The sequence below is a fragment of the Tigriopus californicus genome, chromosome 2, assembly GCF_007210705.1.
Source record: "Tigriopus californicus strain San Diego chromosome 2, Tcal_SD_v2.1, whole genome shotgun sequence".
NCBI lineage: Eukaryota > Metazoa > Arthropoda > Copepoda > Harpacticoida > Harpacticidae > Tigriopus > Tigriopus californicus.
The window spans coordinates 14,044,727-14,071,868 of record NC_081441.1 but is presented as its reverse complement, the minus strand read 5'-3'; the positions used below and the strand labels follow the sequence as shown (position 1 = coordinate 14,071,868).

At 41.1% G+C, this 27,142-nt stretch overlaps 3 protein-coding genes across 4 annotated transcripts; 2 read left to right on the top strand and 1 right to left on the bottom strand.

Moving 5' to 3' along the window:
• The first annotated feature begins 1,199 nt into the window (after positions 1-1,199).
• On the top strand, positions 1,200-10,700 carry LOC131877116 (alpha-amylase-like). The gene is made up of 9 exons (XM_059222699.1): positions 1,200-1,551; positions 1,614-1,765; positions 1,837-2,000; positions 8,529-8,707; positions 8,772-9,075; positions 9,147-9,291; positions 9,365-9,449; positions 9,511-9,649; positions 9,716-10,700. Exons 1-9 carry the CDS (start codon positions 1,360-1,362, stop codon positions 10,555-10,557), a joined length of 2,202 nt encoding a protein of 733 aa, XP_059078682.1. The 5' UTR covers positions 1,200-1,359; the 3' UTR covers positions 10,558-10,700.
• Positions 10,701-14,009: 3,309 nt separating this feature from the next.
• On the top strand, positions 14,010-21,454 carry LOC131877118 (nostrin-like). Of its 2 annotated transcripts, none has more exons than XM_059222700.1 (5): positions 14,010-15,392; positions 15,922-16,588; positions 20,007-20,214; positions 20,302-20,585; positions 20,649-21,454. In XM_059222700.1, exons 1-5 carry the CDS (start codon positions 15,290-15,292, stop codon positions 21,403-21,405), a joined length of 2,019 nt encoding a protein of 672 aa, XP_059078683.1. In that variant the 5' UTR covers positions 14,010-15,289; the 3' UTR covers positions 21,406-21,454. The 2 variants fall into 2 exon arrangements, with proteins under 2 accessions (XP_059078683.1, XP_059078684.1); XM_059222701.1 differs by having other exon boundaries at positions 14,013-14,711.
• LOC131877119 (uncharacterized) lies at positions 21,436-23,538 on the bottom strand. The gene is made up of 2 exons (XM_059222702.1): positions 21,797-23,538; positions 21,436-21,730 (listed from the first exon to the last, which is right to left on the bottom strand). The coding sequence occupies exon 1, from the start codon at positions 23,324-23,326 to the stop codon at positions 22,196-22,198; it is 1,131 nt and encodes a 376-aa protein (XP_059078685.1). The 5' UTR covers positions 23,327-23,538; the 3' UTR covers positions 21,436-21,730; positions 21,797-22,195.
• Positions 23,539-27,142: the final 3,604 nt, after the last annotated feature.

Sequence of the window (27,142 nt, the reverse complement as noted above, 5' to 3'; positions counted from 1 at the left end):
GAGTTTCACGCTCGCCTGGGCTTCCTTGATGACGAGCGACTTCGTAGCACCAAAGCCGCTTTCCAAGAGATGGTCGTCAAAGGTATGATGCGGGCATTTCCTCTTTACATAGTTGTGAAACCGGACGGGAAATTTCACCCGTGCGGTGGCTACCGAAAAATCAAATACCCAATGTCTCATATTCAACATTTTTAGCCTCTTTACATGGGAATAACACTTTTTCCTTTGTTGATCTTATAAAAGGTTTTAACCAGATTCCGATGGCGAAAGAATATATTCCAAAGACAGCAATCATAACCTCTTTTGGTCTTATTACATGGTTTTGTATACCTTTTGGACTGAAGAACGCGGCTCTGGCTTCTCAGCGCCTCATGGATTGGGTGCTGGGGGGCCTACCGTGTTGCCTGGTGTACATTGATGATGTTTTAATTGGTTCGTCTTCCCCAGTAGAGCATGAACATGATCTGTGGACTATTTTTGGACTATTTGCCAAGAAGTGCAAGCTTGGTCGGTCGGAGGTTCAGTACCTCGGACATATGGTCCCGGCAGACGGAGTACGACCATTGGACGAGCGGGCAACAGATATGTTTCCTTCCTGGCCTTGCCGAGGATGTCATGCCTATGGTCGAGTCTTTCAAAGGGTTGAAGTCCAAGAACACTCTCCTTGTCCAGAGCCCTGACTTCCTCAGGTCGTTCATCGCAAGCAGGCATGACCATGTAAGAGTAGTATCAACAATATTGATAGTGATAATCTATTTTCTGAACGCATTGACTTTTAACGAGCGATTTCAATATTACAAAGACAATATTACAAATAACAGCTGAGAATACAATCGCACCAACTTACTTCTTTATGAACCCAAAGTGAATGCAAACAGAAAACAATTAACGTTCAAGAAAGTCAAATGTTTAAAGGGGCACCCAATCGCCATTTTCAAACAGGAAAGTGGTATCCGAGTGTTTATTTACAGTAATATGGATTGTCTGAGATTGATTGTTACATTCCCAATTTGAAGCTTAAATGCATTTCATAGAGATGCGGTCGGTTGCTTTAGTATCGTGCCGCCGAGCAAAATTGATATCAATGTTTATCTACGCACTTTTTAGGCTGAAAGGCTTACGAAGCCTGTTTGACATAATTTGATGACATTTCATTAAAGTATGATCTCATAGACCACTTAGTGGCAGGCTTTTGAAGCTATCAAAGCAAGTAACAGTGTGGTTGTTGCATTAACATTTGAATCTTTACGAGCAAGAGCTATCACTTTCAAATTATGCCTCTAAAGTTTTATAAATCGTGAAAGGCCGATTTTAAGGAGTCCACAATAGGATTAGATATTTCCACATAAAATTGCACGGATGTCAGTTCTCAAAATGAGGTTGTTGGTGGCTCTAACGACGCTTTTGGCCATCTTTGGGTCCATTGAAGCCTTTGTGGACCCCCATTGTGACGGCAAACAAGTGGTAGTCCATCTGTTCGAATGGAAGTGGACCGATGTGGCTTTGGAATGCGAAAGGTTCCTAGCACCCGCCGGTTATTGCGGGGTTCAGGTAAGTGACGTTGAACCATGTGTGTGGCTCTCTGGTCCAAATGGTGCTTTTTTGTCGTCCAGATATCCCCGCCCCATGAGCATGTATTCCTTCCCGAGGACAATTGCCCCTGGTGGCAAAGGTATCAACTGGTGAGTTATCAGCTCGAGTCTCGATCTGGAACGCGGGATCAGTTTGTGGACATGGTCCAACGATGTAATGCAGTGGGCGTCAGGTTGGTATTGAAGTATGATTAAGTATGGCATTTTGACAGCGATACTGAAAGGTCCACATGGATGCTTGAAGGATCTTTGCTGATGTGATTCTGAACCATGCGGCTGGAATGGGTCGGAAAGGTCCTGGGTTTGCGGGCACGGATTTTGACACCACGGACGACAAGCATGACTTCCCGGGCATTCCATATTCTGACGAGAACTTCACTCCAAGGGAACTGTGCCCGTCGGATAGTGGTGAGATTTGTCATTTAAACAAAATGTTATCTTGCCAATAGAGTGTCCATTAGCGGGCAGGAATGCAGATTGCATTTGAACAAATTACACTAGCTATACATTGATAAAATTTGAGCTCGTGGAGAAATACCAACATAGTTTATCCATTTGATCAATTTATTTCAATCTGTAATCATCGTTAGCCAATGTTAGGTTTGATAAAATCTTTCGACACGTTAGCCTTTGATTGACTTTGAAAGATGAAATAATGGAATTTTCTGTAGGCACAAACTGATTTTCTGTCACACTCTATTAGTATAGCCTTATTGCACAATTGCCAATAGGCACAGTCATGTATGAATTGAATGGGTGAAGTTTTGAAAACTCTAACAACGACAAAGCAGACGATTGAGAATGATCCAAATTTACGTAGTTACAAAGTTTAATGCCGGCATTCAAAGTTACATATGCCTTCAGATGCTTCCTGGGTACCTAAAAATATAAGCGCTAAATTGAGAGAATTATGATTTGTTGATTAAAGTACAATACCCGAGTCAATTTGGACAGCAATCAGGACCCGCGTCAAGCAGTGTCAAAATCTGCAACAGATAGTGAGTGATGTATTCCGAATGAGAAGTGTAGGTTTTTGGCACCATTCTAGAATAGCTATCTATCAATGTGAACGAATATCATACTTAAGAAAACCGTTTTTATAAAGGAAAACTTATATTTCGAAGTATGTTTTTGCGGTCTTCCTTACCTCCACTGAGAATGGAATCGTCAATTCAGGATGAAGAACTTGTCTAGTTTACTTAACATTATATTCATACATTATGAAATCCAGTTCAAAATGAAAATAATTGGTATACCTTCATTAACTTCAATTGCATGTATCTGATTCACGAACACATTTGAGTTGACGAACCTGGCTAGCCCTTCAATAGCAGGTATTTTCGTGGCTTATCCCGTGACCGCTTGACCACTTTGCCCTATGCTTCGATCAATCTGAGTTGCGAATTTCCGTCGACGCAGAATTTAATTGGTTCTTGGAAGAGGTCAAGCGGATAAGCCACGAAAATATCCGGTCATCAAATATCCAGGAATTCCGGTCGTGAACTGTTTTCCAAGTCTTACTCAAAAGATGTTACCCGATCAAAAATGTCTACTTGTTCCCTACCAACAAATCATGCAATGAAGGAGCCAAAGAAAGAATCGAGTTGGGTTTTATTGTTCGAAGTAGCCCTAAATTTTTGAGAGTTTGAAGGTAGACCCAAAACTTACATTAAGTCTCCACAAAATCCTAGGTTAGGACCAAGCTCATGAATGCTTTTGAAGACATATAGTATCAGGTACCTTTCGTACCATCTCTGAACACTGTGCCTTTCTAGTGGCTCCCAATACCAGAGCTCCTTCAAACCTTCGATGTTCCTAGATCCTGGTATAAGATCTGTAGACATGTTCGACCTTTTGCAAACCTTCTGAACTAATTGGAGCCCAAATATTGAGGCATATTCAAGGCAAATTCAAGATGCGGTTGGACAATCGACTTGTACAGACTTAGCATCGTGACGCTATCTCTGGATGGACTTAAACGTGCGATATAACCAACCGCATGTTTGAAAAGCTTTCAACTGGATATGCTCACCGAACTTTCCGTTATCTTAACTACATCTTACTCCTTCGCGGAAGAGACAAGCTGAGCAGTTTTACTTCCATTCTCGTCGAATTGAGTGTTTGATTGTTTGATGGTGTGCAGGATACCAAGGTCATTGCACGGAATTTCAGCTTACTGAACTAGAAGGGGGGGGGGGGGGGTGCATTGTTACAATAGACAGATCACGACATTGAATGTGACAAGAAATACTTCTACTTCTTCTCCATCGGCCATGAGAACATGGTTAATGTGTAAACCATTTCTAATATATTCACATACGCCCCCTGCGGGAAAATGGGATTGTCAGATTGTCATCGAACTAAATTGAATCCAACCATGGCTAGCTCTTCATCTAAGAGCCCTGAGGCCTGTCATTTGAATCGCATCTAACTCATGCATTAATTCATGTGCTATTTCATCTTAGTAAGCGTTCTTGATGACCTCATGATGAGGTACCGATTAAACTCCCATACAAAGCCACAACATCATCCCAACTCCCCTTTTAGGATGGGTGACACAAAAAAGGGCGCACCAAAAAGGGAAAAAGGCACACCAAAAAGGGAAAAAGGCACACCAAAAAGGGAAAAAGGCACACCACAGTCTCTGATAAGCACACCGATAAATAAACTGGCCCAAGCATAGATAAAAAGGTACACAAATAAAAGAGAGCATGCAAGCAGCAGATTTTTGCACACCAAACTATACTTTCGTACACCAAACTTTCTGAGGGCACACCCGAGAAAATTTTGGCACCCAAAAAGAGGCACCCAAAGCAGGGCACAAACCTTCACCTTCACACCGGAAAAATGGGCTGCCCGAGCCAGTCTTTGAAGCGCGCCTAGTTCATGTACAATTCATGGGATAGTTCGCCATAAGTAAGTGGTGACTTAACATGCGTTCTTTTAATCACGGCTAATTCATGTTTAGTTAGCTGTGATTTATTCATTGACGAAGTTCCAATCAGCTGACAAATGGTCCAATCTATCGGCTTCAAAAGCTAGTGAGGTACATGGGGGATCGAGATTCGTCCCTTGTGAGTGCCTCATCTTTCTGAAGAGAATTTAAAAAAACAAAAAGAAGACTTTTTTGGAGGAAAAAGATAAAGTTCTTGGATTGAATTCAGATCTTTGATCAGAAAAAAATGAAAAATGATTTACCCCTGTTTGGCCCAATATAATGGTTTTGTGAAGTTCAAATACGTGTTATATTTGTTTTCCAACAATCAATTTATTCTTGAGATTCCCAGTTTTGAAAAAATGTTTTTTTATTGTCTTGTAGCTTATAGAAAAAAGTCTGCTTTATCCAAAAACGGTGGGAGAACATGGCAAAAAAATGGAAACTTTTGATACCTTTTAAGCACTTTTTTAAAATACTTACATGTGTTATAAAGTTATTTTCACGTCTTACTGTAGCCTTGACATGCTGCAAAGGGGATTTTGCATTGATATGCAAGATAACAAATGATAAATATCCAGTCTAGTCTTGCCTGTTTTAAAATAGACGTTTTGTTATTGTTTTTTAATTTATACAAAAAAGTCTGCTTTATACAAAAAGACTTTATTCACAACGGCTGGAGGGTAAAACTGTTTTCGCACCGGTATGGTAATTATTTTTTACGCCTTTTAATTTGATTGGAAGCAAGAAAATCTGATTTCCGGAAATTAAACCAAAATTTGAATTGGCATGAAAAACGTATTGTAAAATATCTGAAATAATGTTTCTTCAGATTATTAATTGTTAGCCGTCCAGTCATGAAAATGCGATTATGAAATTTATATTAATAGTTGCTACAACTATTATTCCTACTCATTTCTAAAACTGATGGAATCCCTCAATAATTAGAATAAGCTGTTGAGCATATTCAAAAATTAAGAGTTCATACTGTCTTCTAACGTCGTACAAAACTTTTTTTCCATTAATTTTTTTTGCAGCTTTCGAGTGATTATATACAAGATATGTTGAATTTTGAATTATATGAATAGACAGGATTACATTCATTTCAATTTGGCCTACAATATTCATTTGATGTTTAGTTGTAGCGCTGACGAAAACAAAAAGAATCAGTGATCGTCTTTCAAAGACGAGAATTATTGGGAGAAAAACAGTTTTAAAAAGGAGAAAAGTGAGCCCCAATGCTCGTAAAACAATAATTGAAGAGAATTATTAGGAAAGAAGGCCTTTCGTAGAAAGATTCCAAAATAGTGTACGAGTTCTTTCTCGGGCTCTTTATTGGAGTATTTGCGTCCCTCTAATATTCTTACGAAATGATTGGGCCTTATTGATCTGGTTGCATCTTTCAAGTCAGACTTGGACAAATTTTTAAGTAACATTCCACATCAGCCCTACATTCAAGGACTAGCTCAGTCTGTCAAATCAAATTCGTTGGTAGACCAAATATTATATAGAGACCGAAAGGTAATAAATAGACGAATTATAACCTTTCATTTTAATAGCACTTGCAAAATGCCATTCCCTGTAGCGATTAGAAAAACCCGTGGGAGACCGAAGCAAAAAAGTAAAAATTTCAAAGTTTTCTCAAACAGCCTCAAGATGGGCTTTGTGTCGATTCATTCAGATCCTACAACCGCTATAGAACAATGAAGTCCAACTCTCTTCTTTCTCGGGCTTCTTCATTGTTCAATTTGCTGCCGTCAAATATTCGTGGGGAGTATGTAGGCGTTGATCCAGTAGCTGGATTTCAATCAGACTTGGAAAAGTTTTTGACTAAAATTCCCGATCAACCTCTTATTCAAGGATTAGCCTGATCTGCCAACTCTAATTCTTTGGGTGATCATATAATATATGAATATAAAGTGAAGGAAAATAAATATGTTTTTTTCGTCTTGAACTGCCAGGAACTCCTTTCCTAATAACGGTAAGGAAGTCCACAAAAAATGTTTTCATGTATGATTGAATCATTGAAACAAAAAGTCAAATAATCTACGGGGTAAAATTTGGCATGGGTTTGAGCGGGTTGAGCTATTCAGTTAAGCGGCAAATTAGGCGGTCGATTCTTGCCGTAAAGTTTACCCTGCACATTAGTGCATGAGGTAGTCGCCACCAAATAGGGCTAGTCAAGTAAACGCGCTCATGGACAACTGACGTTATTCCATGGAGTAAAATCAAAGACAACATGCCCAGCCAAACCGTACTGTGCATGCATTGGATTTTGACTTTTTTTCCTTTTTACATGCTTGTCTAGGCAATTAGCATTGAGGTATTGAGCCAATTTGATAGCACTATCACCGATTTACACCAAACATGCTCATTTAGTAGGGTTTGGTAACACAACTGCTCAAAATCACTCGATTATTGAAAATTCAATGGGCGGATAGTGCGAGTTGACTGATGTTTGTCTTAGTTCTCTCTCCCCAAAATGCCCAAAATCAGGGTGCCGGACCACATTTTTCCTTGAATTTCCTTTACTTGACATCCCCTATTTAGACATAATTGAAAGAACTCAAAAGAGACCTCGTTCAGACAGGATTGAAAGAACCCATCCAACCTGCTCGTAAATCTTTAGCTACATACTAGTTTCTCAGGTCCTTGATCGTTGTGCTTTTCTATGGAAATAAGGCATTGCCCATTAAGATAAAGCCCATTGCACTTTAATTGACTAGAGCTATCAAACCTTTGACTAGGCCTTCTACCCTTAAAATCCCTGTTATTGGCCAAACTTCATCTTAGGTGGAGGTTGAGAGTACCTTTCACGAGAAGTTAAAAGGTGAGGAGGAGGAGGAGGAGGAGGAGGAGGAGTAACAGGAGAAGAAGCTGTGGCCGCCACCTGAACGTACCATCTAAAAGATGTGTTGGGGCCATGGAGGTCTCAATTTAACTGGAGGTCTATCAAATTGTCGCCGCATACCCCGGTAGGCTTTGATCTCATTAGGAAACGGGGCTAAAACAATGAGTTAGGCCTTACCTTGGATCGGTTTTCATCCTCCATCCTGTTTAAGAGGTTACTGCTGATCATTTCCAGTCAATAAAGTCCAATTTTCAAGTATATTGTTGTTTATTATTCAAGATGATTGGCATTGGAATTCCAGGATCGTGTAGTAGTTGCCCCCCTTTTCGCTCTGTAGTTAATAAAACACGTCTGATTCACTTTCAAGGAGTGCTTGGATGTCTCTGGCAATCGCTCACATCAAAAATATTTTGGAACTTTACGCGAATTCTTGTTACTTGCAATTTTTCTTCGAACAAGTTAAATTTCATGGTGCGTCCATCTTGTATCACCACCTTAGATTAACTTGGACAGTTGAAAAACTTGAAAAATAGGGAAAAAATCCTAGTAGACAGGAATTCCTCAAGCTGCAGCTTAAAACTAGGCATGTTCCTCCCTATAGTTTCGAATGTCTATGGCGAGGAAATTTGCCTGGCTTGGAGAGCGTGACCATGATTTTTCGATTTCTGGTCGGGAAGTTCAGTTCAAAAGTTTCTAAATTTTCCGGTACATTTGGCGGCGTCAAATATGTCCAGTGTAACGTCGTCCATGGTTGGGCTCATGCCGTCCAGAGGAGGGGGCGGGGTTACGAAATCTGAGTAAGATGGAGGTTGAATAAATTGAGGATGAAGGTGGGCGAGAGGGAGGGGAAAAAGGAGACAGAAAAGGGGTTGGATAAGCCTACCGAGGGGCTTGACGATGAGATTGAGACAATTGCTGTCTCTTCCTCCTAGTGCACCTGAGATGCGCCCTTGGGCATCTAAAGTTGATGCATGCCCATAAACATGGCTTATACCTCAATAATCTCATGCAAATGAATTGGTGGAATTAGCTAAACCCCTGCTTCTCATTGAACTTGAGAATCTGGAATTTGGTGCACTGGTATATCTGGTATTTCATACTAACGGCCAAGAATCCTTCAAAAGCTTCACTTCGTCTTGTTATTTCAAAGGATCCGTGGACAATGATGCTGTAGAGGACAATGTCAGGAACTGTTATTTGGTGGGCCTGTCCGATCTTTATGGGGCCCAGGAGTATGTGCAAGAAAAGCAAGCCGATTACCTCAATGACATGATCGACATTGGTGTGGCTGGATTTCGAGTGGACGCTGCCAAGCACATGTGGGCAGAGGTAAAGAGAACAAGTCCTCATATAGTTGTCAAGAGCTTTAATGATCACCCTGAGTAAAATACAGGATATTGCGGCCATTCAAGCGCTTTTGAAGCCTCTAAACGTGGAACAAGGTTTTAAGGCGGGTTCACAGCCTTTCTTCATGCATGAGGTCATTGACCGTGATGATGGCGTGGTCAGGGTTCAAGAGTATTACGATTTAGGCATCGTCACCGAGTTCCGTTATTCCCAAAAGATGGCTTGGGCCTCAACAGGAGATTGGGGACAATTTGGAGGACTCTACGATCCAGGATGGGGTATGAGTGACCCTGAGCATGCCTTTGTTTTTGTGGACAACCACGACAATCAACGAGGTCATGGAGGATCTGGTAACGAGACTCACTATCGTTGGTTTGTTGTTTTTTGGGCTTAAAGTTAACCAAATCGTTTTAATTGTTAGGCGACGTTGTTACATTCAAAGATGGCAAATTGTACGCCTATGCCGTTTCGGCCATGTTAGCCTCTGAATACGGCTTCACCCGAGTGATGAGCAGCTATGACTTTGACAACAGTGACCAAGGACCGCCCTCGTTGGACGATTTTGTGTAATGCTTAAATCAGAAGACTGCAGATGTCAGAAAAATCTTCATTTAAAAATTACTTTCAATTTATATTAAGAACCTCTGATGTCACAATTAATGAAGACGGATCCTGTGGCGGAGGATGGGTGTGCGAGCATCGCTGGAATGCCATTGCCAAGATGGTGGGTTTTCAAGTGTTCTTCGAGTGATATTACATATTATTGCCTGTTTCTGGTGAACTAGGTCCAATTTCGGAATGCCGTGGCTGGTGCTCCGCAAGAGCACTTCTGGTCCGAAGGGAATTCCATGGGCTTCTCACGAACTGGAAAGGGATTTTTCGCCATGAGTCAAGCATCTGGGTTCAACACCTCAGTCAAAACTGGTGCGTCTTCCTTCTTTCGATATTCCCCTCATTTCAAGTGACCTAAAAGGGCCAACTTCTTTCTAGGGCTTCCTGCTGGAAATTATTGCAACATTATTGACTCATGTGCTTCTTCTGTAATGGTAAAGAGTGACGGATTGGCTGATATCTCCATCACCAATGACGAAGGCATAATAGCTATCTGTGTTGGGTGTGAAGGAAGAATTATTGGCCTAAGACCAACAATTACCATTCGACATGATATGCCCAATCTATCTCAGAACACGCAGCATTCCGCTGTTACAGAAACCGGGACAGAATATTCAGATAGCACCAAAGACTATGCGGATGACACCACAGGACCTGATGGCACCACACAACCTGATTACACCACACCCACTGAGAGCACCAGATCCCCTGAGAGCACTACATCCACTAAGGGTACCACAACCACTGATGGCACCACATCCACTGAGGTCGCCACATCCACTGAGGACTCCACACGACCTGATTACACCACACAACCTGAGGACTCCACACGACCTGATTACACCACACCCACTTACACTGATGGCACGACAGATATTTTAGGAGAATGTTGCAGCAGAATAGAAATTGAATCTTTTGGAGGCATTGGAAGTGAACTGCCAGAGATCCAAGGACAGTATCACATGATAAGCAATACCTCTTCAATTGGACAACCTGATTACTTGCATGAAAGTGGAGCTTTCTATCTGTACTACAGACACTACGGGGTTTTCTATTTTAAGGGTTGGTTGATTAGTTCAGATCGGGACTCTTACGAATGGATCGCCCTAACCCAGGAACCTTTCACAAGATGCGTTGAGGATTTTCAATTCGATTGGGAGTACTTTTTGGATTATGAATGGATTAAGGACGCATTTGTGGATGTGACTTGTCTCGTCTAATTAACGCAGCACTTTGATTCTACTTCTCGCAACCTCAACTAAATGCTCCTTTTCGGCTCTTTTTCTGTTATTTTGCATACTCATAGTCAGTGGTGCCAGATGTTTTGGTCTAAATATAGCCAGCGAAAACATCAAACCGCCAACATTTTGCGAATATTCGAATTTTCCGCCACTTTTCACCCAATTCCGCCAAAAATTAAGACCGTTCATTTTCATTTTACGCACACAATACACTTTTGAAAAGTTTTGAGAACAAGCTGTCAATTGCATAAAATACATTTTTGTGCATATAGGGATTACTTGATAGCCTAAAACACTTTTACCCTTGCAGCTCCGGGGGAACAATCACTCATTTCACTGATCCATTCACCACATGGGATTGAAAAATATTCTTTGAGCAAAAATGAATGCTTTTTTAGTGCTTGGGCAAGTCCACACATATACTTTGAGTACAAGTGCATGTAAGACTTTTTCTCAATTTTGAATATTCTGCTGATTGATGAACAGGGCTGTCCAAATATTGCAAATAATGTTGGCTAAAATGCAACTTAATATGCAATAGAACGAGCAAAAGAGCAATATAAATGCAACAAAATGCAGTTTTTCTCTAGCTCATTTAACTCTTTTGAAAAGACACAGTAGCAAGATAACGAAATGGCAAAATTCAAGACAGTCAAAAATTCATGAGCATGTCGAAAAGGATGCAAAAACTTAGTCTACATATGAGCACTCTACTCCACTGAATGAATATAGCAGACCTTTATCATTTTCAAAAAGCAAAGGGTCATAGCGTGCTAAGTTTTAATAAACTCTCAATACTGTATTTTTTGTGTGGCTGGCAATAACGTAGTAACTAATACATGGATTGGGCAATAGCAATGTAACAGAATTCCCATCAAAATAACTTAAATAGCGTTTACATAAATTGGTGCAAGTCCCAGCCACTAACATTTTGTGGATTTTCATGCGTTTTGCCTTTTTTCTACTTCATTGCCAATTTGAGCGCGAAATCCGCCAAATTTAGTCAAATGCAGACCCCAAATCCCCCAACCCACCATCAAGATTTTTTCCCGCCGCGAACTTCGAAAAACCGCCGCATCTGGCACCACTGCTCATAGTGCGTCAATATATTGCATGTTCAATAGCCTTCTTACGCTACACGAAATATGATTTACGTTCAGCACTTCAGAGGGCGCTCTAGCATATAGGGCTAGTCAAGTAAACGCGTTCATGGACAACTGACGTTATTCCATGGAATAAAATCAAAGACATCATGCCCAGCTAAACCGCACTGTGCATGCATTGGATTTTGACATTTTTCATTTTACATGCTTGTCTAGGCAATTAGCATTGCGGTATTGCGCCAATTTGATAGTGCGTTCACTGATTAACACCAAACATGCTCATTTAGTAGGGTTTTGTAACACAACTCGCTCAAAATCACTCGATTATTGAAAATTTAATGGACGAATGGTGCGTGTTGATTGTGATGTTTGTCTTAGTTCTCTCTCCCCAAAATGCCCAAATTCAGGGTGCCGGACGACATTTTTCCTTGAATTTCCTTTACTTGACATCCCCCATAAAGAGATGTTGGACCGATTCCTCTTTATTGAATTATAATGCGTTTGTGTTGTTTTTGGCTAATTCAATCAAAACCTTTATTATTTGTGACTCGGGTCACATAATATCCGGAAAAGAAAGTGCGTTCATGACAAGGCACAAGTAGTTTATTTATAAAAATAATAATAATAATCTTTTTTTGCTACTCTTGGTCATGTCATGGTGTAATAATAACTATAAAATTAAATATGGTGTGTATATACTATGCAGAGGTTTGTTGATAAAACAAGAAAAATGTCAAGAAGGTTAAGGCAATAAAATAGTTGACTAGAAAGTGATATCACAATGAGTATGACTATAATTGGTTCAATGCACATAAAAAAAGGGAGAAGGGGAATCACAGACAATACAAACACATTTAGGTAAAGGTAAATGATGAAATTCTTGGTTATTGCAGAGTAGAGGATGGGCCAGATTGAACAGATCTTTTGTCAGCTCCCGTCGTTGATGGCATTTGGCCGTGAGCCGGACAAACGTGCGTGACTGCCAATACTCCGAAGGGATGTCGGGCCAAGGACAATAACGTGTTAGTAAGTCCTTGACCGGGAAGAACAACTTGTGTCCGGACATAACCCCTGGAAAGGTCAGGTTCCCAACACTTTAGTAATCTACCGTGTCTGTTCCCGTTTTGTTTGGACTGTCTGACGTTGCAAGTAGGGGCCCTTATATGACAAATTCTAGTGAACAAGGTGATTCATTTTGCGTGATCGGAAACGTGCCCTGAAGAGTGCAGATGTAATCGAATCCTTGCATGAATGAGTAATTGAGCGAGCTTCCCTCTAAAACCGGAAATCCAGCTCTCCCGAGTCAATAAACGCCCCCTTAGCTCTGAAGTCCTTAAAATTGTCATTGATCGTCAAAGAAGCCGTGAAAAAGACCGAGTTCCGAAAAAAAGACAGGGAATAACATTTTGTAGGCAAATGCATGTCAATCGTCACAACTTTTAAACCACCATTTTAGGCTTTCATTGTTTAATGAAGATATGGCAAGAGAAAGGAAATATGTGCTAGACAACAATCGACATCAAAAAGTCTTGGCATTGTTTGCCAATGCAAAGATGAATGGCCCATGATATCGCCCTTTTTGAAGACTCAAACTGCGAGGTTGCATCAATAAAGTAAGTTTTAAACTATTTTGCCCGTTTTCGTAAAAAACAACTTTTTGCGATGGCGGCGATTATTGAGAAAACTAAAGGCGATTTTATCGTTTTCTTACTCAGTACACCATGAGTCATTTGCCCTCTAATGACTATTAGTCTAACGAAAGAAAGGAAAATAACAATAAAACGCTTCCAACTATGAACTTCAACTTGGAATTTATGAATTTCCGCCTTTATTGAAATAAATCCTTTCGTTAATCTGACGGCAAGACTATAGTTCTCAACCCTATGAGCAATAACTCATGAAAGAGCAATATTCATTAATTTAAATCTAATAAAGCCACAAAAGTAATAGAATAGCAGAACGATTGAAAGTCTCCTCCACTTGTTTGAACAATTACGTGACATTTTTTGGCTTAAAATCACCACCTAAAATCAAACTATTTGAACGAAATTCATAACTCCTGCTTCCGACTCTTCCAGGTCATACACTATGCACACCCAAATACAAGGCAGAATGGGAATAACTTACATGTACCTTGTACATCTATACTGTAAATATGCCTGGATTTTGCGATCAACTCGCCTTCATTATTATCACACGCAATGACTTTTCTCTCTCGCAGAAGCTTGGAAGCCCCACCACAGCGGTGCTCCAGGATTGTGCGCTCCCAATGCTTAGACTTTTCATCCACACCACCGCCACATTTACCACCAAACTTCGCCTTCAGTAGCAAAGCATGAAAAGAAGTCTCTACGAGTTGTTGGAGGGGAGTTGAGTACAATGTTCAAAGAGAAAGAAAGAGGAAAGAAGAATCCGTCAGTAGCAGCTTTGAGCGCAGTTCCTTCACATCTTTCCATTGCCATCCCCTCAATAGCACTTGAGAACTTGGTGAAAGAACAGCTATGTGAGACAACCACGACGTCCACGACGACACGACGACGAAGAAGAAGAAATGATCATCAGGCCAGCCAACAAATCGTGTGGATTGAACAACTTGATCAGTGTGCATTTGGTTCAAGTGCTCGTTCGTATTGACTAGGTTTTATGCAAAGCCTTCTAAAGTGAAAGAGGCCTTGCCAATAAGGCACAGTTGGTGAACATATGTTGCCCAAGTGGTCTATGGACACTTTTTCATTCACCACCACCGTCAATCAGGTGTTGTGGCGTTGATGAATTGGACGGCTCCAAGTCCTCAATATCAGTCAAATATTATGTGAAGAAAATCCCCATCGCTTTCCAATATCTCTCTTCCCGTTGTGAAATCGTTGGACAATTAGTGGTTGCGATCCGCAACTCGTGTAGACATATCCAGGAATCCCTGAAAGGAAGTGTGATAAAAAGTTTGGAAATCTTGAGTAGAAGTCGAGCACTTCGAAGGTTCTCAATTTGATTCTCATCATTAAGTGCATCTCAAGTGGACAGGATGGCTGGGTAAGACACAAATTGCGAGCTCTGCTTTGAATGCATTGAAGCCAGGCCGAAGTTTGTCCCAATTCTCAATCATTGAAGGACATCTGGGCAAAAAAACGGCCCACCACTCCTGCTTAATTGAATCGCTTTGCACTTGCCAAATTTCTCGTCCGTACTCCCAGGCCCTCGTAGTACTGCAACAATTCCGTAGTATACATACTCCATATAGCTAACCGTCTACCCTCTGCCACACAAACCGACCGACAAACAAACACACTCTCCATCTGGCCATGAGTGAGTGTACTGCTCCAGTGTAGAGAAGTCCGCACAACAACTTTCCAAACACAGGAGGAGGGGTAGAGAACGGTACCCCCCGGCCAGTTTTCTTCCTTCGTCTCATCAGGATTGGCCAGAGCATCATCATATCTCACTCATATGCACTATACACCTCAGTACCGAAATATATAAACGCTGTCCCCCTTCCACCCCCACTCCTTATCCCACTACGAGCGATAGTTTTCTAGAGCAACTTTCATGTGCGCGAGGTCGTCAGAGGCTGCAAGATCATCCTGGAGTGTGGATGCTATTAAGGGATCATCATGGTGACCAGACGTCCTCATAAGAGCTCCTCTCGGGGCAGTGCTGTCTTCAACACCATTCAGGATCGTGGTAGACCCGTGTCGGTGGTATTCAACAAATGTGGTACGAGGTCCTCATAGAGAAGCCATACTAATTGTGAACGGTTTGTCGCATTGCTGCATCCTACTCATTTACTCGCTTCTCGGAGCTTGCCTGCCATTGTCACTAATCTAACCTGACGACTTGCTTGCCTCTCGTGTGTGTGTGTGTCCCTTTGCTTTGAAGGAATTAAATTGAAATTAATTGCCCCCGTCCAGGCCTCATTAAAATCACTTGGACGAGTGTGCCAGATTTCGAAGCTTGCGATTTCCCTATTCCATACCACGGGAATGGCGTCGGCCGCGATTCACTTCCATCAGCAAGTATTGGCCATTGGCAGACTTGAAGTGTGTGATCATTGACAAAAAACGAGTGTATTAACCCCCTAAATCCCCTGAATCCTCCTCTCTCCTTCTTACCCTCCCCTCCTTCGTTCCCTCCCTCGTTCCCTCCCTCATTCGCTCGTGCATTCATTCATTGTCGTCCTCGTAGAGACTGAGGAGGGCCTTGATCCCTTTCCATCAATCCATCATCATTGATTTTCCAATTGCAGTCAGAAGAGTCATGAATTCGAAATTGTCGGCTTCTAAGCCCTCATTGCGAAAATCATCTTTGGCTCTGCACAGAATGAATTCCAGGCCTGTCATCCACGATGGGTTTGATGACCTCAAGAACTATATCAAACAGGGGAGTGAGTTCACCAAGGATCTGGTTCAGACCTTGAATGAACGGGCTGAATTGGAAGTGGCTTACTCCAAGGGTCTGGCCAAGCTCTCCGGGAAGTTGTTCAAATCCGCCAAAGAGCTGAACGGCACGGTGTCCAATGCTTGGCATTTCATTGCCGAGGACATGGAGGCCACCTCTGATACTCATAAAACCATATCAAACATACTCATCGAAGACCTCGTCAAACCTTTGAAGATCTTCGTAGAATCCCAGCATCGCTCCAGAAAGTCGATCGAGTCCATGGTGGAAAAACGAAGCAAGACCCTCCAGGATTGGAGAGGCACCGAGATCAAAAGCAAGTCCAAGTGCTACGCCAGTTGCAGAGAGAACGAAAAAGTTCAAGATCAAGTGCTGGATTGCAAGCTCGGTCGGGGCAAAGTCCTCTCTGAGAAAGAGTTGTTCAAGCTAGAATCAAAACGCAAGAAGAGTGAATCCACCGTTCGCAAGAGTGATTTGGACTACTACACTTCATGCTTAAAGTCCGAGAGAGCAAGGTAAGACAGAATACTAAGTACTGCTACCATTACTAGAACGACAATTAACCAATCTTCTCTGTAAAAGGTGTTGACCTCTTTGATAGCCTTCAGTCCCTGAAAGGCTTCTTTTGTCTGTAAAAAAGGAGATTCGATTTGAAGTTGCACGTCTAAAATATGCCAAAGAGAATACCTTGAAACCTAAAACGAAACATATATGATCCCAAAATCTCGATCAATATTAAGCATAATGCCTGATACGCGTAAGTTGCAAAGTGCATAAGACATCATGACAAGATCACATTATCACAACGCTCTTCGAGAGCAGACTTGAATCCATGATGAAAGAACAATTTCATCCTCTAAAGTGAGATGGATAGATTGACTCGTAGGATCCCGCCAAGCCGAATCTTTTTGCTTGGATGGCGATCGTGCGAAAATGACAACCGCCACTCTCAGAACTCGCGAGATCGATAGTTGGTATTTACCGAGCACTGACAAGCCAACCGTAGACCGAAATTAGGTATCTCTGCATGCCAGCAGCGAGTTTGCCTATTTCAGTGGAGACCAGATGATGAATCACAGCTCTTACTGCATGTTCATCCAGGACCACTGAATGCGAGAGTAGAGCAAAGAGGTGAAACCAATTTGAAATCTACCACAATATTGGACACCATCTTACAAAACTGCATTACTCGGAAGATTAGGCCTCCTACATCAAAAGAGTCTTTCTATTTGACCACGAATAATAACGGTGGGTGCCTTAAGTAACCACCTCTGAATTCATCGGCCCATTCAAGCTATAATTACTTCATGCCCAAATGGACAGAGGTCCTGGAGTAAGTAATGAAAAAAGACATTGGGTGTTACGAATGGTTGCACAAGAGAATTTTGTAGAGTAGCATCCTGTGTGACGACGTCACACTTTTGCATAAGAGATTCCGGTTTTCGCTAGTTAGTAGTTATAGTGCCGCCTACCGGATGATGGATGGCATTTGAAGGATGTGCATGTGTGGTCTTTGGCAGGCCTTTACACCTTTTGGAACTGCGGTGCATTTTACTGAGAATGCAAAAAGGTATAAAATTACAATCAAGTTTGAACTAGTGGTCTTGAGGGATGGTCCCATGCTAGACGGCATATTGATATCAAATGTCATCGGTGAAAATGTTTTTGTTTTTGTTGTTGTTGTTGTTTGAAGAAAAGTGTTAGGAGGGTATTCTGGCAAAGCTGCAGGTAAATCGAGAGTAACCGAACGCTCATTTCTCGAAAATCTTTAATTTTTCAAATGTTGGGAATACAAATGTTTGTTGTGACCATAAAGTTCTTACCACGACATCGTTATGATAATCAAGGAGCGAGTCGAATTATTTCCTTTTCCATAGCAATGTAATCGCCTTTTTGCTCCGTAACATATTCCAATTCAGCGAAATATAGAAGCCGTTAATGCATGGAAGCTATAACGCTCTTAAACACCTACGATTTTCGTCTTGATTTTATCAAAGCGTTTGACACAGGCGACATACCATTACTGAAGATTTCAAAGTCACCCAAATAAAATCATTGCAATTTACATGCTGGGATTGCCATATCAATATTAGGTCTCTTCATATCATTGAAACTGAAGTTTTTTTGGTGCGGTTGGCATTTTTAAGTACCGCAATATCAGAAATTAAATTTTCCGGATAACATTTATTTATAGTTTGGTACCACTCATACACAGGTGTGTTTACTGAATATTGGACAAAAATAACATGAACAAGATTGATTCATTACAGAACTTTTTTGATAATGATCAGATTATGTCAGCAACTCATGGTAGGGTCAGCTAATGGATTAATCCTCATATGAATTGCAAAAAAAAGAAGTAGACAAAACAAAGCTGATATAGTTCATTACTTCCTAAACTAGACTTAAACTTGTTGCGTTGGTTCATTGGCATCTTTGGAGATGTCAAAACTTTGTGACTTCACTTGTCTCTTTGGTGGGTCAAGGACTTTGTGGGCAGTGTTTGACTACCCTCTTTAGTCACACTGCTGAGGTTATCAAGTCTAAAACTAAGATCTTTGGCAGCACTTTCATTGGATTTTACTGAAAGTGAAATTGAAGAGAATAAGGGTTCGTACGAAGTATGGATACTCACAAGATTAGAGAAAAAAAATCATAACGTCATTTAGTTAGAAATCGCAACCACATTCACGTTGGAAAGTTTATTTGACTACTCTACGACATTTCATCTCAGTTGAAGCGGGATTTTAGATGAACTTTTATTACTCGAAGAAACCGTTTGATCTTTGTGGTACAATAGGTTTTTCAAAAAATCTGACATTTCATCTTTGGGACCCGTTGGAAACACCAATTGGCTCATCTGAATGGATTTTCCCAATTCACCCTCCGGATCTCGAGATTGAAACAAAAGTTGTGCGCAATTTCAAAATTATTTTGGTGGGTCAATTTCTTTTGTCTCGTTTACCGTTTGAATTGGATCAAGCAATTGTTGCTTAATAACTAAATAACACCGATAAAGACGTCTAATAATAAAAACCCTCGAAAAAAACTTGAATAAAGTAAAAAAAAATGTTTTTCTTCAATAACTTGGCAATCAAATCTAAATCGAAAGGTAAAGACCGATCACGCAAATAAATCAGGTTTTGATCTATTTTATCATTCACGTTTGAAAATAAGGATACATTTGCTTCATTTGGTGCCATCCCACAGGAAAAGAAACTAATAGCAATGTGGCTATATTCATAAATAAGACATTGTGAGTTTACTGTTACGGTAGGCTGGGTCAAAAAGTTTATGAATAAACATATTCTTGTTCGTTCTCAAGGTATCGAAAGCCGTCCAATTTCACATGCTAAACGAAAAACAATATGTTCTAGATTTTCTTGCGGAAAAGGTCAACATCTTGCAACAGGCATTGTTTAAATCATTCTTAATCAAGTTTCATCAGTTAAGGAAGAAAATAATTTATATTGTATATTATATATAGAGTTACCCTTCGGTCCAAAAGTCGACTTTTGTATGGAACCGATTGAAAAGCCCCTAATATGAACCTATTTCTAATCAAGTCAATCTGTCGCGGGTAGATTTTTTCCACGTAATTGACCGTTCTACAATATTTGAACAGACATCCATCTGCTGACCATGGGAGAAATTGAACGGATAAAAGGACCTTTTGTTCAGCGTTTTAAGAATGAGAATCCCATTTTCTCCAATAATTCAATTCATTGACGCCATTCGTCATATCCACAAGTGTTCAATGTCATTCTTGTCCGTCAAGGTTGCCGGCTAAATTCAAGTTCACGCCCTTCCAAAACAGAAATATAACTGTTAATTTGAGTTGTCTCGAAGGACAATTTGAATCAATTGAGTGATTGGAAAATCCATCAATAAAGCGACACAATGATGAACTCACTATTATATACTTGCTTCCAGACTAGAAATGGAGTCCTCACTCCTTCGAGGATGTTCAATTTTCCGACGCATGGAAGAAGAACGTTTGGAACAATTGAAACATCTGGCAGAACAATATCACCAAATAATGGCCGACAACCGTCCCAAATTAGTGGCCTCGTCTCAAAGACTTCAAGAACCTATTCAACAGTGCAATGTACCGAGAGATATGGCCGATGTAGAGAAGAAGGTAACTAAAACCATTCTTCAACATCACTACTTCACTTGATGGGTGTGTCACATTCCATATGTCATCTGCCATGGTTTCTATTCACAGGTCAATATAGATTCCGATTCCATGGGCGATCAAGTGTTGCCAAGTTTCTATGCCGAAGATCAAACCAATGCCATGAATCAAGAGCGCAGGCGAGATGCCTTGGCCAAACTCCTGCGCGTGATCAAATCTGACATAGAGCGCGAGAAGAAGGGTAAAGCTGGGGTCGAAAACTTGGCCAAGGCCCTCCAAGAAACCCCAAAGTTCGGGTCTGAAGATAGCCAGCAAGATGTCCAGGATAAATTATTACACATGAGGTCAATGCTGACCTTTTTGGAAGCCTGCAGGTAAGCTCAGACTTGGCCCTGGAGCAGGCGACGATTGACAAATTAATAACATCCATGTTTCAGGTACAAAGTCCTCAACGCACTTCTGAGCATGGAAGGGCGACCGGGTGTGACCCATCCATTAAGTTCCTACATTGAAAATGGCAAAGACAAATCGGGCATGGCTAAAACCACTTTGAGAATACCTTACTGGCAACGACAAGAGTCACAGCCAGCCTTAGAAGACTACTCGGAGTCTAACTCGCCTGTTCCACTCGATTCCTATGACAGAGGCACGGCAGACGGAGGGTTTACTGACCTTGGATCAGATGGGTTCTCAAATGCCGCCTCTGATGGACCAGGCGTCCCATCTGCATTTCGGGGCCTCGCTGATGGCGCGGGTGAAGGTAGTGGTAGCAATAATGACGACATCGACAGTGACTTCGACGACTTTAGTGATGGTGATGAACATGTGAACATTATAGCTGTCGTGAATGGAACCGACCATACTGATGCCCCACATTTATCTAGTGCCCATACCAACAGTACTGGCAACGACAGCGAAGAATCAAATTACCACGCCACACCTCATTTGGTCAGTCAGGAAAAGGAGATTGGCGAGATTTATTACCAACAAAGGCAGATGGTGTCAATGGGGCAATGTCGCGCCATCTACGATTATGTGGCTAATCTTTACGATGAGCTCACCATAAAAGTGGGCAACGTGATCAATGTTCACGATAAGCAAGCGGATGGGTGGTGGCTTGGGGAGCTCGACGGGTCGATTGGAATCTTTCCGGCCACCTATGTCGAGGAGATCGAAAGCAATTCCAGCACATAGCATAGTTATTCACGCAAACGAAATATAATATAAAAGTAACAAATAAGCGTTTAAATTCTACGCAAAGTTATTCTTAGCCTTGACGGCAAACAAATAGTTACGCACATGGAAATCAAACAAATCGGGTTCACTCTTCATAGGCTGATTAGGGTTGACCTCCGAATGGCTATCAAATACAGAGTTCTTCCCATCATTTCCAACTCCAAGATAACTTGGAATGATGTTCAAGATGTTGGCGTTTCTTCCAAGTCTCCAGGATGGTGAAGAGCCGAACGTAATTTAGTCTCAATTGACGACCCGGTTATTGTCGGTGAGACAACGGCGGCTGAAAAAGTAAAGGCCGTTAGAGCGCCAAACTGTGAAGTTACCACTGACGCTAGTAGCTCTTTACTCCTCTCCACGGGTTTGATTACATCATGGCGCCTTTTTGATTAGCTAATTGCGAATAGGAGCAAGAGCATGTTGATGAAACCGAAAGCAAAGATGAAGGCACCCGAGGGAACTGATGAGATCAGGCCATTTGTCGGTGGAAAAAGCAACGTGGGTGTTGTATTCAAGGAACGAGATTCTGCCGGTAATGTCAAAGGGGTCTATGGGATCAACTGACACCGTGGACAGGTTCAGGGAATCCAGCTCTCTTGACGAAACTTTCATAATGCCATGCCTAAAATTCCAGAGTTGATGGATAATAATACGGATCAATTAAATTAGAAGTGTAACATGGCGCGAGGAAAGTTGGCCTTCAAATGATCTTTTTGCTTCAATAGCTTTAGATGGTTTTTTGACTTGGTTAGACATGGACTTGTTGGTCATTAAATCGGCTCTCGTCATCTGCCATGGTTGTCTCATACGGAACATTAACCCTTAGGTTCTCGCAGTTCAGAGAATCGATATTATAAACGCTTTCGTTGGCAAATTCAAACGGATTCGTTGACACTTTTCTTGTTCCTTGTAGTTTTCTTTGCGCCATATAATCATTCGTGGTTCCGCGGTTCAGAGATTCAATATTGTAAACGCCTTCGTTGGCAATTTCAAACGGATTCGTTGACACTTTTCTTGTTCCTTGTAGTTTTCTTTGCGCCATATAATCATTCGTGGTTCCGCGGTTCAGAGATTCAATATTGTAAACGCCTTCGTTGGCAATTTCAAACGGATTCGTTGACACTTTTCTTGTTCCTTGTAGTTTTCTTTGCGCCATATAATCATTCTTGGTCCCGCGGTTCAGAGATTCAATATTGTAAACGCCTTCGTTGGCAATTTCAAACGGATTCGTTGACACTTTTCTTGTTCCTTGTAGTTTTCTTTGCGCCATATAATCATTCTTGGTCCCGCGGTTCAGAGATTCAATATTGTAAACGCCTTCGTTGGCAATTTCAAACGGATTCGTTGACACTTTTCTTGTTCCTTGTAGTTTTCTTTGCGCCATATAATCATTTTTGGTCCCGCGGTTCAGAGATTCGATATTATAAACGCCTTCGTTGGCAATTTCAAACGGATTCGTTGACACTTTTCTTGTTCCTTGTAGTTTTCTGTGCGCCATAAAATCATTCTTGGTCCCGCGGTCCAGAGCTTCAATATTATAAACACTATCATTGGCGGCAAGATGGGCGCTAGTTGCCGATTTATTGGTTGATTTGAAGTTTCTACTTGGCACAATGACCCGTGAGGCCCCACATTTACTTGCCGTTGCCGCGTTGTAATAAAAAGCTTGGTTAGGGGGAGGCTCTGTGGGATAAGTCTTTGGGGGCGGATCAATTGGCATGGGTGAGTTGCCAATAGCATTGCCAGAGTTGGCAACGCCATTGTAGGGTTGTCCACGGCTCGAAATATTCGGATTCTGCGGGCCACGGTTACTTTGCATGTCGCGGTTAGGACAACTGCAATTGTCGGAACTCCAATCTGATACAACACTTTCCTCCATTTTGCAGTTACTCCTTAGTGCCTGTTAATGTTACTAGTTAATTGGTATTGACGATCAGGGTTGCTTGAATTTCAATGAGTTTAGAGGCCAACCTCTATACCCTTCTTACGCTCCACAAAATATGGCTTACTTTCTGCTCTTCAAGGGCGCTTTGTGAGTGAGCCTCTAGTAAAAACAGGGCTGATTGGGCCGATTTCTCTTTATTGAGTTGTAATGCATTTGTGTTGTTTTTGGCCAATTCTATCAAAATCTTATAAATATTTAGTTACCCCGGTCATTTAATGTCCCAAAAAGAAATTGCATGCTTATATGTATTTATCTTTAAGTATTAAAAGCACTTTTTGTGTAACAAAAGGGACAATTCTGGCATGAGAAGTTAATGTGGTATGGTTTTTGTGAATGTATTGATAACTGTTTTGAATCTTGAGGGTGCCGTCCGTCCTTTGGTGTTCCAAAGCCGTATAGCTTTTGGAACAAAGTACTTTCATGGGAGGTTTCTTCCACCTGGAATGGTGAAATAATAGAACATGTCAAATGAAGGAAATTCAAAGAAAAATGTGGTCTGGCACCCTGATTTTGAGCATTTTGGGGAGGGAGAACTAAGACAAACATCTCAGCCAACTCGAACCATTTTTTCATAATTGAGTGATTTTGAGCAAGCTGTGTTACGAAAACCAACAAAATGAACATCGTTGAACGCACTATCAAATTGGCACAATACCACAATGCTATTTGTTTAGACAAGCAGGTAAAGTGAAATAAATATCAAAATACAATACATGCACAGTGCGGTTCGGCTGGGCATGTTGTCTTTGATTTTACTCCATGGAATAACATCAGTTATTCATGCACGCGTTCACTTGACAAGTCCTATATGAATGGTTTACAAGAACATCCACATCTGCAGAAATCTGCAATTAATTCCAAAGAGGCAAGTAAGGCATGGCATCAAAAGAAGAAGGAAACCCAAAAAAATCCAGGACGTCTGCTCTTCCTTTTTGTCCATCCTAGCTACCCCTTCACGTCTGAATCAGAACAAAATCAGAGAAAAAAATCCAGTGATTAATTATATGCATCATTGGCACAAGTCAATGCTTTAACAAGTGAAAGTATATGTTAGCTTTACCATCCCCTGATCAAATCAAACCCCAAAATCTTTAGAAATGATGCCAAAGTTGTTATTTTAAATGAGCCATTTTTCAAGAAACTGCCTCTTTGAACGATAGATGGTGATTACTTTGGAAGTTGACGACACCAACTTCAAAAACGTACTTACATTCGTAACCCTCTTTGATTTCTGCTTAACATGCAAATCAATTTCAAATCCGCCCTCTACAAAGGAGGTAAATGGGATTGTCAAGAAGCACCTGGAATGTTTTTTCTATCATGATAAAAATGTATAAAAAGAACATCTCGTAATCGTCAGAGGGCGGTGACTTAGAGCTAAGCCATGGTGTTCTTGGGCGGAGGGAGTCTGGATCTGTGGATCTGGCCGGCTTGTTGTTGCTGATCTTTTGGTATTAGATATTTCAAAAAGTAACATTGCCTCAGTGTCAAAAATGTCCACTGAACATCATAGCCAAGGACACGGGCTTTTTTTAGAGAGCTTCCATATCTTGGGCGCTTGCTCCAAGGTTGCTAATAAATACTGCTTCAATTTAGTTTTTTTGCGCAAAAACGCACGTTGGAACTTGCGTTGTGAATTCTCCAATAAAACAAAAAAACTGTACTTTTGTTTCAGATACAATCTTCTTCCCATATTTGCAATTTCTGAGGATTTCTCTTACAATGTACAGTTTTGTGTATGTAGATGTCTGGAGACTAAATCAGCTGGAACTAACCCAATGTCTTTTTACAGGGAATTAGAACTGATCTATTCAGAATATATTCAATCTTTTATTCCCTTCTGATTTTCATTCCATTGACAAATATTGGCTATACTGGATCATTGGTACAGTGTGTACTACTGAAGCACAGGTGTTCACTGTATATGTACCGTTTGTTTATTGTTGACTCCCACTCTAAAACACGAAGGTGTGTAAATTGATGGTTGATTTTTTTCAATCATTTCATGGATTAAAGCTATGAAATTAGATAAACATAAGTAATTCTGGTTGTGGGGAAACCAGGAAAATCGTTATTTAAATGTTCCTAGTCATACCATGTTTTTACTAAATGTAAGAAAATTACCATCGTACATTTGGACACTCATCGAACAAATTTTGTTTTGCTAAGGTTTGTTCATAGCGACTATCTCATGCCATAATTTCAATAACATCATACATCTTCAGAGTTCGGTTGCCACTGAGGACGTTATGTCTTTTCACTAAATATCAAAATTCAAATGTCAAGAGTATGTCTTTTTAGCTTTCATATGTTTGAGTCCACTTTTTGTAGGAAATGGATGATACATTGCTACTTGTGAGTTCAATTGTGGTTTCTCGATTTGGTGAAAAGCCCGTTCACAGCCCATAGTCCTAGACGTCCATGTATCTTATTATTTTTGCGGACTTCCGCATCCCCAACACTTCAAGACGAAAAAAAGTATTCATAAGTCAAAAGTTTCAGTAATTCTCGTGTCTTGATCCCGTTGAACTTGATTCGAGCAATACATGTCAAACTTGGCAGTTTGCTACAATGAATGGCGACCGTGATCTACGTAAGTTGACCAACACTTCTCAATAAAAGGTCGAAACTGAAAGCATAGTAAATGTTTTGTCAAAATGTACAAAAATGAGTACTTGACATGTCAGTGTTACAGGTATTAAATATCACTTATTAGTGTTTTTTTTGGTTCAATTTCATGAATGTGATTTGATTGCACCTTAGAAACCCTTCATGTAAGAGCTTCCAGGAAACCGTTGAGAAGGTTTCTCGTCTGAGCGGGAGCCTTACATCGGAGTTATTCCTCTCTATTGATTGGCAGGAAATTCGTAATACTTGGCGCGCCATGAACCTCAAGGGTAAAATGTCTCCCACATGACAAACTTCTCCATCCGTTCGGATTTCTTGAATTCAACTATCTTCATTCAGGGAGAGTAAGCGTCCAGTTTATATACATTCATCGGGACGTTGCACCTTCTTCCCAATCCAATGAAGAATCTTGGAGACATTGCCTTGCCTTGATATCTGAACACAAAGAATCGTCAACATATGCATAACTAGATAGAGAGAGGGTATATTACGGTATTTGCAGAATTGAATTGGTGCGTCAGGTGGCCCGATCTTCACTCCGACAATGTTGGGTGGGGACACCAATAAATCACTCTATCTCTACCTCGGAAACCTAAACTTTCTTCAACAAGCTCGGGGCTCTTTTCTCGAAGAAATTGGCAGAAGTGCTCGTAGGTGGTCGGTTCCGATCCATTTTTGAGTCTGCGATTTGGATTCAAATGGGCGAAAACGCAACACGGCACAACGGCAAATGGAATATTATACTTCAAGGAGAGATCGACAATCGGCTCAGTGGCCTCATCAGGATGCATCCCAAAAATGAGTGAAGGCCTGCACTCCAATTGAGCCAGAAATGCCTCGTCAAAGAGATGTTGCGTGTGACTGGGAAGCTGGCAAGACGGATCTTTCTTCAGTAACTTCGTCTGCCATCGCTTCCGAGTTGAGGTAGGAGACCGGGGATCAATTGTGAGAACAGAGCTTCCAATTTTGCGTTTCACTTTCAATTCGAAGCCAACATCCCCTCGAACTCCACCGGCCACATCTAAAATCAGATGCTTGTCGGCTTGCGCTTCGTGCTGCAAAATATTCGGAAACGTACGCATTAAAAAATCCGCAAATTTGCTAGCACGTTGGTGTCTCGAG